We start from the raw sequence: 12,253 nt of genomic DNA, 5'->3' as shown, positions 1-12,253 counted from the left end.
GACTAGACGAACATCTTGCTCTTTCCTGCCATGGCAGGGGGTCGGACTAGATGATCTACTCAGGTCCCTTCCGACCCGACCAACTATGAAACTATAGCAGCCACAGTGTTTTTGCTTTTTAGATTTCCAGTAAGATAACATATTCAGACTATGTTGGTGAAAAAGTTGTAACGGGATAAGAGCTGAGAAAGCAGGTCGGTAAATGTGGCCTTTGCTTGGAAGCCCAGACTGGTGCAAGAGGCCTGAGGTAGCTGACAAGAGTCATTTGCTTTTACTTGCAGTTGCAAAGGTTTTTCTCCGGATGGTGTCTGTGCCATTTGATGTTTGAGGAAATGAACATGCTTACAATGCAAAATTGTTTCACGCGTTTCCATTCCTAAAACATGTCGAGTTGTTTGGCTGTGGGTATTTTTGTTTGCAAAGGGAAATTACACCCACTTTGCTGGTAGAGGAAAGGCAGCTCAGGTCGAAAACAGGCTCTGGGCTGCTTTTTTTTTCTTCTTTTCTTGATAGGAGCAGGTCATGGAGATGGGCTGATTGTCGAGGAAGAAGCTCAATATTCATGGCTGTGGCCCCTATAAGTGGCTTGCTGAGCTGCTTAAGAGGAAACCCTCCCCTCTTCAGTGTCAGGCCATCTTGGGGCGTGGACAGAAGTATTTTAGGAAATGTGCTGGGAAATGTTTCAGCCAGTCCCTATGGTGTTTCCTGCTTGAACGTTTCAAAACTGCCACAGTCGAGAGGCACTAGAGGGTCCAGAAGATGTCTCTGGAGGGTGGCCAGGAATTTCCAGCTCTCTGCTGCCGGGATTTTGACTCTCCAGCCCCAGTCTGCTCTCTCTCGCCCTTTTATGGGAGCAGACCTAATAGCTGTACAGTCTGCAGGCTGTCACTCAGCCTGAGCACTGCCTGCATTGCTTCTTCCTCTCACCCCCTTTATGGAGGGGGTAGAGAGGGAACAGAGCACCATGGGATACTGGAGGACTTACAGTTCTCCTGTCTCTTTAAATACCTAACAAAAACTGAAACGCTTCAAAATATTCCTCATTTAAAGAGGTACTGTTTTGAAGTGCTTCATCTGCTTCCAGAGCATTTGAAAGGGCGCGTATGTTTGTACAGCTCTGTGTATTGGACCTGTGCTTTATGATGACAGTAACCTGCATGTGTGGTGGTGAACTCCTAATTAGACCTTTCCTAAATGACTTTCTGTGAGCAGATGGGCAAAGTGGATAGGAAGCCTCTGGATGATGCATGTTTAAAGTTGAAGTTCCAAAGTGAGGTTTTGGGATCAGAAACATGGATGGATTTCAGCATTTATTTCCTAGAAAGTGTTGCAAAGTGATATTTTTAATGCGGGCTCTAATCTCACCTTTGGCTGCTGTGGTTCTGTCTCCAGATACCCAAACACCGCCTGTGAACTGCTGACCTCTGATGTGCCACAGATCAATGACAAGCTAGGAGGGGATGAAACCTTGTTGAATATCCTTTATGACTTCCTGGATCATGAGCCACCTTTGAACCCTTTGCTTGCCAGTTTCTTCAGCAAGACCATTGGGAATCTCATTGCAAGAAAAACTGAACAGGTAGCAATTACGTCTGCTTTGCTGCAGGCAGACAAATATTAACAGCATGTACATTCTGTGATGGTATTAACACTGCATGGCAATTCTTGCCCTCCTCTGCAGATGGGAAAAATAAGGCTTGTTGCCAGCCTTCCCATTTTGATGTGAATTTTTTATGTACCTAGACACAATTATAAACTTTTTCCTCCAGACCGGCAGTTGTCTACAGTACTGTATGTTTATCCATCCTCTGGACTTTACACTTACAGTTTGGTTATGACCTCAGTCATGCATGTGTCTTGCCGAGAAAAGAGAGGCTGAGATGCTTGGCATAGAGCACTGGTTTTCATGGTTTCATAGTAGCTAGGGTCAGGAGTGACCTGAACAGATCTTCGTATTTGCTGTTGATCTCCCCTGATGAGTTTGTAGGCAGCCACCAGGTCCCCTCTCAGCCTCCTCTTACTGAGGCTGAAAAGGTTCAGGTCCCTCGGTCTCTCCTCATAGGTCCTGTCCTGCTGCTTTCTCACCAACCAGGTGGCCCTCCTCTGAGCCCTCTCCAGGCTGGCCACATCCTTTTTAAAGTGCGGTGCCCAGTACTGGATGCAGTACTCCAACTGTGGCCTGACTAAAGTTGCATAGAGTGGGAGGATCACCTCTCTGGACTGGCCTGAGATGGATCTTTGGATGCATGACAAAGTATGGCTGGCCTTGCTGGCTGCTATCTGGCATTGGCGACTCATGTTCATCTTGGAGTCAATAATGACTCCAACACCCCATTCTGTGCTTTCAAGAGGGAACCCCCCAGCTTGTATGTATGGTGTGGATTCCTTCTCCCAAGGCGCAGCACCCTGCATTTGTCCACGTTGTTCTGTCTTTTTTCTCAGGAAGAATTATTTATACTAGTAACTGTTTCATGTTAGGATTGGCTGGTTGAAAGAAGGGCTTGGGGTGTAATGGGAGTTTTGTAGTGTTGCTGACATGTTGGACAGAGAGCTCATGTGTGGCTTTTTTTTTTTTAGGTGATCACATTTTTGAGGAAAAAAGATAAATTCATTAGCCTGGTGCTAAAGCACATTGATACGTCTGCAATGATGGATCTGCTGCTTCGTCTGATCAGCTGTGTGGAGCCAGCACCTCTACGGCAGGAAGTATTAAATGTGAGGGCTTCTCTCACCTCTCCCCGTGGGAGCAGAGGGGAATGCTTTTTCCAAGGAATTATGGCTCCTTTTTTCAAGAGATTAGATAGGTCCTTTTTAAAGGACAGTCTTTCTCCTTTGCGCTAAGGAGCACAGATCTGCAGGAGCTGCATGCCTGCAGCCGGGGGCCAGGACCAGCCCTGTGGTCAGCAGGGGAATCCTCTGCTTGCTGAAGTTCCTGTCACACTTCTGTTCTTCTGGGTGCCGCATTAGCAGCAGCTCTGTCAGCCCCTCCCTGCCACAGAGCTCGTCTGAGGGAGATTGCTGCTCTTTCCACACTTTCATAGTAATAATTTGGCTTTGGTGCCTGGTGTCTTGCAGGTGTCAGGGATAGAGCGAAGCCAAGGAAAGGCTGAAGGAAGGGTCTGTGTCTCCTGCACTCACCCTTGTTGAGTGTCTCATGAGCTGGGCTGGCCCTGTGGGTAGGATTCAGTTTTCCTGGCAGGATTGGGAAAGAAGTGGTTCTAGTTCCATGTGTGTGAGGGGGGCATGCCTGATAAAGGAGTGCACCTGAGTTGCTGAAGCCTGCAGCAGGAGTCGCATCTGGCTGCAGAGCACATCTGTCTCCCCTATACCTGCTGTGCCGATAAAGTGGTGCCACCCCCTGCTACCTTTGAATCCTTACCTGAAGCATTCCTGCTGCTGTCCCAGACAGGTCTACATGGGGAACCTGTTCACTTGGGCCATATAGATCTCATTCAAGAAAGGGGCAGAGCTTCTGGGGAGCATATCCTTCTGATGAGGACCAGCTCCTCCTTTGAGAAGCTTGGAAGGGACCTGCATAGGGGTGCAGAGACAAATATGCCCAGCCTGGAGGATGTAGTGATCATTAGCTGCTTGAAATGCTTTCAGAGCAGTGTTTGACCCCAGGCTTCCAGTGCTTTTGAAGCAGGAATCGGGGGGTAAGCTGCCCATGGGGAAATAAGGGAATAACAAAATCAGCACTTGATTTCCTCCACAGCCAGGACTCTTGTTACCCTCTGAGAGAGCAGCAGGAAGGATAATCTGGTTTCCCTGCTTGCCCTCATGGTGTGCTGCACCAGCTGGTCAGTGCAGGGAAGGGCAAGCTGCAGACATATGCTGGTTCTCGCCATATGTGCGCATGCTCCCGGAGGGATCTCGTTCCTCCCCAAGGCAGGAGGCCTGCAGTCCAGGTTGGTTAGAAAATCACATACCAAAAGCAGACCTGCTAGAGCAGTGTTTTTCAACCTGTGGTTTGGAGACCCTTAGGTGTCCGCAGACTGTCTAAAGGGTCTGCAAAAAATGACTATGATCAATCATAAGTATGTGAATACCCACACTTACAATTCAGAGGGGTCTGTGGCTCTGTCTGAAATTTCCAAAGGGGTCCACACCTCTATGCAAAGATGTTTAGGGGTACGCAAAAGAGAAAAGGTTGAAAACCACTGTGCTAGAGGATGGATTCTGCCAGGCAGTCATGTACCACTTAACATGCCGCTGTGCTTAGGGGATCACTAGTTGCTCTGCCATAAATTCCTCCTCCTGCCCACTGGAAGATGTAATAGAGGGGCAGAGACATCCTGTTGCATGTAAGAGATTGGTGAAATATCAGACTAGTTTCCCCAGCTGCTGCAGTGAGTCATCAGGCCCTCCTATTCAGGTTCCTGCTCCCAGCTTCTGTTTTAGATTGCCTTCATTTCCTCCCCCATGAGATAATATGAAGCAGCGAGAAGGACAGCAGCGTAAATGTGGAAGAACCAGCAGGTGTGAAGCGACCTCTTGGCCCACCCTTCATTTTTCTGGCCTGGCCTTCACTTGATAGATTTGGAAGGTGACTTAGCATACAGGGGAGCACTTTCACTTGCTAGCACTGCTGAGATAAATGCGGCAGTTTTTCCTGGTGGTTGGTGATTTGGTGTTTCTAGCTGGGGGAGGTATTTTTTTTACCTGAAAGAGCAGTCTCCTCACTGCGGCAGTCCTTTTCAGGCAGCCAGGTCCAGGCAGAAAGTGTCTCAATCCCTTCCTTTGGACATGAAAACTCTCTCAGGTGGTGTTAGGCCAAGAAAAATAAATATGGGTAAAACAAATGTGACACTCAGTGCTCTCCTGTATGGTTTCACGAGTGGTGCTAGCATAGCGCTAGTTTAGTCCTTCTCTGCTTGGAAATGGATTGACCTGAGGGCTTCTCCCTGGAAAGACGGAAGGATTCAAATCTGTTTCATACAGGTACTATGAGGCTTTAGTTAATGAGTGAAGTCGGTCACTAGGTGTTTTAGCAAAGCAACAGGAAACTTTCTAGGAGGTTGAGACATTTGCTCAGCTCTATAGAAAAAGGGACATATGGCAAGTTGAGATAATCTGTGGAGCACAATGGGAGGTGCTGCCTCTTTCTCAACAGTAGCTAGGCAGGGTTCAAGGTCAGCCATGACACTGTTGCCTCAGAGCTATCTGCAGGTCTCCTCCCAGTCTGTGGGAGTTGTTGCCAGGCTCTTTCAGTGTGAAAGCAAAGAGCTAGCCACAGTTTTGGATAGCTGTCCAGAAGGAAGCATTATGGAGACCAGGAACAGATTATCCCAGTCTCAGTTTTAGCAACTACAGGAAAAGCTGGAACAGGAATGAAATCCATTGCCTACTTCAGATTGCAACATTTCTCTGTTGGAGAACTTATTTTTCACTTCACAATGATTTCACCAGCTCTGTAATTTAAGCAGATTTTAAATTTCATCCTGGCTGTGGGGCTTTCAGAGGTGAGGCATCCCCCTGCTGTCAGGACTGAGAGGTCTGGTTCTGCCCCGACTGCAAGCAGGCTGAAGTATCCCTCATAACCAGTCTGTGGAGCTTGTTGGTCCAAGATGGAGCGTGCTGGTGAGCTCCGATCATGTTCCTGTTATCCGGGATGCTCTGTGTTTGTGGGGATCAGATGATGATAGCATCTGGAGGCCTCAGTGAAGATCAAGACTGGGTGTTCTTCAAGCAGCACCAAGCATGGGAAGATGTTGCGACAGGGTCACATGATTACACAGCCACCCAGAGGGCACCATGGATAGATTTGAACTGTTGTCTTTCTTCAGATGCAGATGAAGCGATGTTTCATGTTTCTAGACTGGGGAATTGCAGGGGAGGTGGGGTACCACTTGGTAGGAGGGTGTGCCGGCCACTTCTTGGATGTGTGGAGGACACACACATTGCAGTAGTGGGTGGAGTGCCCACCCACACACCTGTGGGCTGTGCAGTCTGAGGATCAGTGACCATCACTCGTGCTGCCTCTGTGATGCGTGGCCTTCAGGTGCTTTGAACTTGGATAGCTCTGTTCTAGACTATGCCACCGAGCCATTATTGACGTAAACCAAGCTCTAGCTGTCCGGGCTGCGATGAAATAGCACCCCGATGCTTGTAGATTGGGAAACAGAAAGATCCCCCTTGCTGCTTGCATCCTGTGCTGAGCAGCCATAAATAGCAACTTCCTAACAAATCTTGTACTCCAAGTTCCATGATTGCAAACCAGAGACTTATTTTTTTCCCTTTCTTTTCCCTCCAGTGGCTTAATGAAGCAAAAGTAATTCAAAGACTTGTGGAGCTGATCCATTCAAGCCAGGATGAGGATGTGAGTATGATGAGAGTGATTTTTTTTTTGTGGTAAAATGAAGATCTGGTGTGAAAGGATGGACCCTTGGGTGTCTTATGCTTGATGTAACGCCTGTTTTTCTAGTGCAAGGAGAATAACTATAGAGAATGTGTTTAGTAGTATGAGGATAGTGCTAGAAAGTCTCAATTAAAGAGGCTTTCTTCATTCGCTAGAGTCTAGTTTCCTGTTTATTCTTAGCCTAGCTCTGTATTTATTTAATGTTGGATTGTTTTCTATGGTCAGTGATAACTGAGGTTTAATTAAGAACATGCTTCTGGAAGCTGCCTGTTGAAAGACTTTGAAAACTAACTGGCTTCTTCTGGGGGTATTTTTGGTCCTCTTCAAGCCAAAAAAATTATTGATTTAGTATTGTCCTGAAATCTGCAAGATGCACTTCTTTGCACTACTTCCAGGCTATTCAAGTCATATGTGCCAGATTTTAAATCACCCAGATTGAAAAGGACAGACAGGATGTTCCATCTTTTTTTTTTCCTAATCATTTCTGCAAAACATTCTAACCTAGGAGCTGTGGATCTTGGTCTGTTACATCAGCACCTCCCATCTGACTGTGGTTACCAGTGCTGACATTTAAGATCAGGAAACACGAGGATAATTTTTGATCTGTATTTCAGCTGGTTGTATTTGATTTGGCTATTTGCTAACAAATTATCACAGCTGCCAGCAGCAGAATGAATTTGATGGCTGCACAATGATTTTCTTATTATGCTGTTAATGTTTTGCTGGAAGGGGTTACATTCTGCTATCATCATGGTAGAAACTGCCCCACTGAGAAAATAGAAGGGAAGTAGCTCATAGCATATGGACTTGCTTATCTTTTATAATGCTGTCCCTTAGGTGGAGGCTACAGATGGCCTTGTACAGAGTCTAAAGAAATGGCTTTGATTAGTAATCACGTAGTCTACCACAGAATCTATCACAAATACTGCAATTGAAGCTTTAACCAAAAAGGGAAAGAAAAACCCTTCACTGTTTATTTAAAAAAAAACAACAAACTCTAACAAAAAATTACAATTGAGTTTAATTTCAGAGTTCAGGAGCACCCCTCCCCTCACCTTAATTCTGAAATCTCTGGTAATTGTGTTGTGGATATAAATGATGATTTGAGGATACAAACTTGGAATGGAAGCTTATTCATTAAGGCATAGTAAATTAGATTTTTCACATTATTGTGCAGTCGTATAGCATTTGTTCTGAGGGATTCTCATTTGCTGAGTTACATGCACTGCTGGCTGCAGTTCTGTTCCTGCCCAATTACATGATAGTTTCTCTGGAAGCCAGGAGAATCCAAGCTGTGCAGTTAGTACTTACATTTGACCTTTTCCTGTTATTTACAGAGGCAATCAAATGCTTCCCAGACCTTGTGTGATATCATAAGATTGAGCAGAGACCAGAGCAACCAGCTACAGGACATACCTGAGCCTGACCCACTTCTCACAGCACTGGAATCGTAAGTACATGCCAGAGGGATGTCACTAAACTGGTAATTGCTGCTGGTAATGTAATTTCCTGAGAAGTCATTGGAAGTACTAATTATGCAGCCAGTATCCAACTTCGGCCATGCTCCTGACAATTCCTGTAACTACTTGTATTTAATATTGTCGTTACATCATGGCAGCACCTAAAGGTCTTGTTTGAGACCAACTGCCATTGGCATTATACCAGCATGAAAGAAAACACAGTCTCCACCTGATAAAGCTTCCAGTGTTATTGACTGAAGATAAGACACTGCTAGCAAGTGCACTAAACAATAGTGACAACCAGGGAAGAAGGATTAGTTGTAACAGCAATAAGATCTGAAGGAAACCCCCTCTGCATTTGGCTTCTTAGTCTGCTCCTTGGGCCTGACAGTGAGTTGCAGTATGTCATCTCTCAATCACATTTACAGAGGATCTTCTAGATTCCAAGCCTGTAAAGACACGTCGCCCTCTAGGCTGGTTTCACATCATCAAGCCCCTGTTCTCCACCAAACTGCAGCAACAGCAAGACATTTTCTCAAGCTAATAGGTCACGTGGCATTGTACACACCCCAACTTTGTAGACTACAGCATCACTCTCGCCAGCCCATGAAACGTCAGGTGTTGACTCTCCTTTTACGATCCTGACTCCTGTTCTTGGTAGATGAATTCCCACATGGCCTACAAAGGAGTTGCTAGAGGATTGTTCTCTTCTGAGAAAATCCACAGCAAGTACAGATGTTCTCTTTCCCAGGAGAAACTTTCTTGAGAGTGATTTAACCTTGGTTCCTCCCAGGTTATTTTCTCCTGGATTGGCCATTTTTACTTCGGGAGAAAAAGCCTGAACATCTGGACACTTGTGGTTTCTCATGGGAGAGCAGCAACTCTCCCAGGAGAAACTGAATGTCTGTATGAAGCCTAGCTCTGCTGGGATTCAGAACTAGTTTTAACTGCCCACGATAGATTGGGGCACAAGGACTTACAGGGCACATGCATGTCTCCAGTCCACACCGCTGGTGAAGGGATATGATCTTGAACTAATGGGGGATATGTATCCTATAGGTGGGATTAATATCGCCAACCACTATGAAGAATCATAGTCTTTGTAGAGTAAACATTTTTAATTAAGGCTGCCCTTGTAGCCTTAGCTTGGTTGCTTCATTCTTAAGCATTATGATAGTAGTCTCTAAAACATGTTTATGTGTACTACCTTATTCATGGGACCTGATGCATTCAGTGAATATTGAATATTTCTTCTTGTTTATGGTGTGGCTTTCACTGAATGTTAATATATGCCATTCATGGCCTAGGCTCAGTGCAAACTTAATAATGTTCTCTTGAATGCGGCTGTGATCTTGCCTTACTCTCAGGACACTTCCACAGTTAGATAACTTCACATCCCCCCGCCCTCCCCTTCCTGCCTGGCTATTATTAAAGCCCAAATGGTCAAAATTGTCTGTTAGTTTTTGGTGCCTAAATTGAGACACGGAGACCCTGAAAGGTCAGGGAACTCGATATCTTTGTTTCTATTACTGTTTCCAAAGCATACCTCTGATCAGTTTGTATTGCAGGTGTCTGTGTTTGGCCCTTGGGGTCTCATGTGGGCACCCACAAAACAGTGAACACTTAGTGCCCAGCTGTGAACATCTGGTCTACGGGATTTGCCCTGCACTACACAGGAACATTCAGGGAGGGGCTGCAATAGAATTTCGTTCTCTAAGCTTAGATTGTGGTCACTGTCCTGAGCCAAGAGACTATGCTTTCCTTTCCTGCAGCCCTGAACTCACTTGTGGCATACACTTCTGCTTCTGCAACAAATGAGCCAGGGGTCCTAAACACTAGTTGTATAGACTCTATTTCTCCCTGGAGTACAGCCCATGCTGCATTAAATAGACTGATGGCCTGTGAAGAAAAAAAGTATATGATCATGTAATTTAACTTATGAGGAGGGGCTGAGGGAACTGGGCTTATTTAGTTTGGAGAAGAGAAGACCAAGAGGGGATTTAATAGCAGCCGTCAGCTCCCTGCAGCAGGTCTGCAAAGAGGATGGAGCTGGACTGTTCTCAGTGGGGGCAGATGACAGGACAAGGAGCAATGGGCTCCAGTTGCAGCAAGGGACATTTAGGCTGGATATTAGAAAAAAAACTTTGTCACTAGGAGGGTGGTGAAGCACTGGAACAAGTTATGTAGACTGTCCACCCTTGGAGCTTTTTACAATCTAGCCCGACAAAGCCTTGGCTGGGGTGATGTAGCTGGGGCTGGTCCTGCACATGAACAGAGGCTGTCCCTAGTCTGTTCTTGGGTATTCTCCTCAGTTGAGAGCTCCGGTGCCTAACTGCAGACAGTCCCCTAGCTTTAACAAACAGTGGAAAGAAACTGAATAGTTCTTGTCACTTCCACTACACACAAGGTTTGAAAAGCTACAGTGAAAAGCGACAAGTCTCTAGTGAGTTCATTCTGCTGCAGAGTGGCCAGACCAGGAACAGCCACAGATATAGTGGGTCTGGGGATCTGCAAACTGAAGACATTTGTTATGTTTGCTTCATATTTCGAAGGTTTATTTTACAGCCGTAAATGGCTAGAGAGGTTAGGTGCCGCTGACTTGTTCTGTTGAATCAAACATGCGGAGGAGACTCCAAGAAGTTTTTGTACGGCACTCATCACTGCAGGATCTGAGCACGTCCCACTAATGCACTGAGCAACAGATGTAACACCCATCAAGCATTTGTTCTTTATTCTCTCATCATCTCCAGAGGGAAAAGCAGACGCAGTACAGTTCAACATTTTGGTAGCATTTTTTTCTTGTTAGAATAATAGAATCTTAGACAATGAGGGCTGGAAGGGAGCTCAGGAGGTCACATCTAGTCCAGCCGTCTGCTTAAAGCAGGATCAGTTCCAACTAGCTTATTCCAGCCAGGGCTTTGTCAAGCTGGGCCTTAAAAACCTCCAAGGATGGAGACTCCATCTCTCTAAGTAACCCGTTCCACTGCTTCACCACTCTCCTAGTGAGAAAGTTTTGCCTAATATCCAACCTAAACCTTCCAGCCCTACTATGCTGATCTCTGATTTTGAAGGAAATATTAAGTCAGACTAAGGGGAGAGCTCATCTGAGGACACAAAGGCAAGTTCTGTTTGTTCCCTGCAGCAGCAGCAGGCGTGGACCTGAAGCACACGGGAAGACACGTTCCCACACACTGAGTCGGGAGAGGACATCAACCTGCCCTTGAAGAGCAAAGCTGTTCAAGGGACTCCTGCAGCTCACCACACAGCACCGCATTCCACATGTGGGAAAGCACAGAGGCCTTCAAAGAATCCCCCTATGTTTCATTTCAATACTTGAGGACAAGACTCACTCATTTTAAGTCCTACTCTGACCCACTTTTGTCAAAATAATGCCTTTTGGCATAAAAAGCTCATATTCAAGCTCAAAACCGAAGTGAATATTTTTAGGTTTGAGGCAAATAATTATTGAATAGCTTTGCAAAGGAAGGACTGAAAGTGCTGACATGAATAATTTAAAATTGGAATGGAAAAAATATTTGAGAACACATTGTAGGAAATGATCCTGTAGTGCTGAGGGAATGGACTAGATGAACTAACAGTTCCTTTTCATCTCTAATTTCTGTGATCCCATTAAGTCATATGCAAGCAGCTTTAGTCACAGGGCTTTGAAAAATTTAACGTTTTCTGATTTGGAAAGTGTCTAATGTTGTTTGAGAAGCTGTAGGTCGAGAAGGGTTTGCTTTTCCTAGGTCAAATTTCTCATGAGTGTGTTTCATCCAACACAGTCGTACAGAGACCAGCTGTGGGGGGGAAAATATCATTTAAAAGTTCCAGTGCAAGACAATGGGGACATGCAACAGCGAGCTCCGAAGAAGTATTGGACATGCAAAGTCAGCCGAAAGCAGGAGCTCGTATGAAGCACCGTTACAAAAAAGGGACTTTTATCAAGAAAGTAGCATGCCAAAGGGGCCACTGCTACAGACTTGAAGGGCTATTCTGGAATACTGCACACTGAGACACTGTGAGGCTATTTATTGGTATAGTCCACATCCTAAATTTGAGCCCTGCTCTGGTATTTATGTCCCTGTTTAATTAATTGGAGATCTCTGCTGTGGATGTGCAGTTCTCAAATTCTACTAATGACCCAAGGTAGGAACCAGTACATTTCCACATAATGCTGGAATTGGTTTCCTTCCCACCAAGTTGCTTTTTTAAAAACCTGGGAAGTTACATCCACAATCCTGCACTAAACATGAACATTTAGAAAAAGCCAAGCACATAAAAAGGAGTAAGTGCTCGATTTAAGACTGCCCATGTCTGCAATCTGACAATCTTAATCATAGAATCATAGCAAATGAGGGTTGGAAGGGACCTTAAGAAGTCATCTAGTTGAACCCCCTGCTCAGAGCCCCAGGTAGATCACCCCAGCTAAGGG

The 12,253-nt window shown here is 45.5% G+C and overlaps 1 protein-coding gene across 3 annotated transcripts in view; it reads left to right on the top strand.

Annotated features, from left to right (window-relative positions):
• PPP6R2 (protein phosphatase 6 regulatory subunit 2) overlaps window positions 1–12,253 on the top strand; it is a 137,370-nt gene that overhangs the window by 45,553 nt on the left and 79,564 nt on the right. For all 3 annotated transcript variants that reach the window (XM_019509708.1, XM_019509706.1, XM_019509707.1), the window contains exons 3-6: window positions 1,393–1,579; window positions 2,578–2,715; window positions 6,254–6,319; window positions 7,696–7,808. In XM_019509708.1, coding sequence (XP_019365253.1) covers window positions 1,393–1,579; window positions 2,578–2,715; window positions 6,254–6,319; window positions 7,696–7,808 — 504 coding nt within the window. The remainder of the gene's footprint in view (window positions 1–1,392; window positions 1,580–2,577; window positions 2,716–6,253; window positions 6,320–7,695; window positions 7,809–12,253) is intronic.

The sequence above is a fragment of the Gavialis gangeticus genome, unplaced genomic scaffold (assembly GCF_001723915.1).
Source record: "Gavialis gangeticus isolate Ggan-Ray unplaced genomic scaffold, GavGan_comp1, whole genome shotgun sequence".
NCBI lineage: Eukaryota > Metazoa > Chordata > Crocodylia > Gavialidae > Gavialis > Gavialis gangeticus.
The sequence above is the reverse complement of the archived record's forward strand: the minus strand, read 5'-3'. Positions and strand labels throughout refer to the sequence as shown.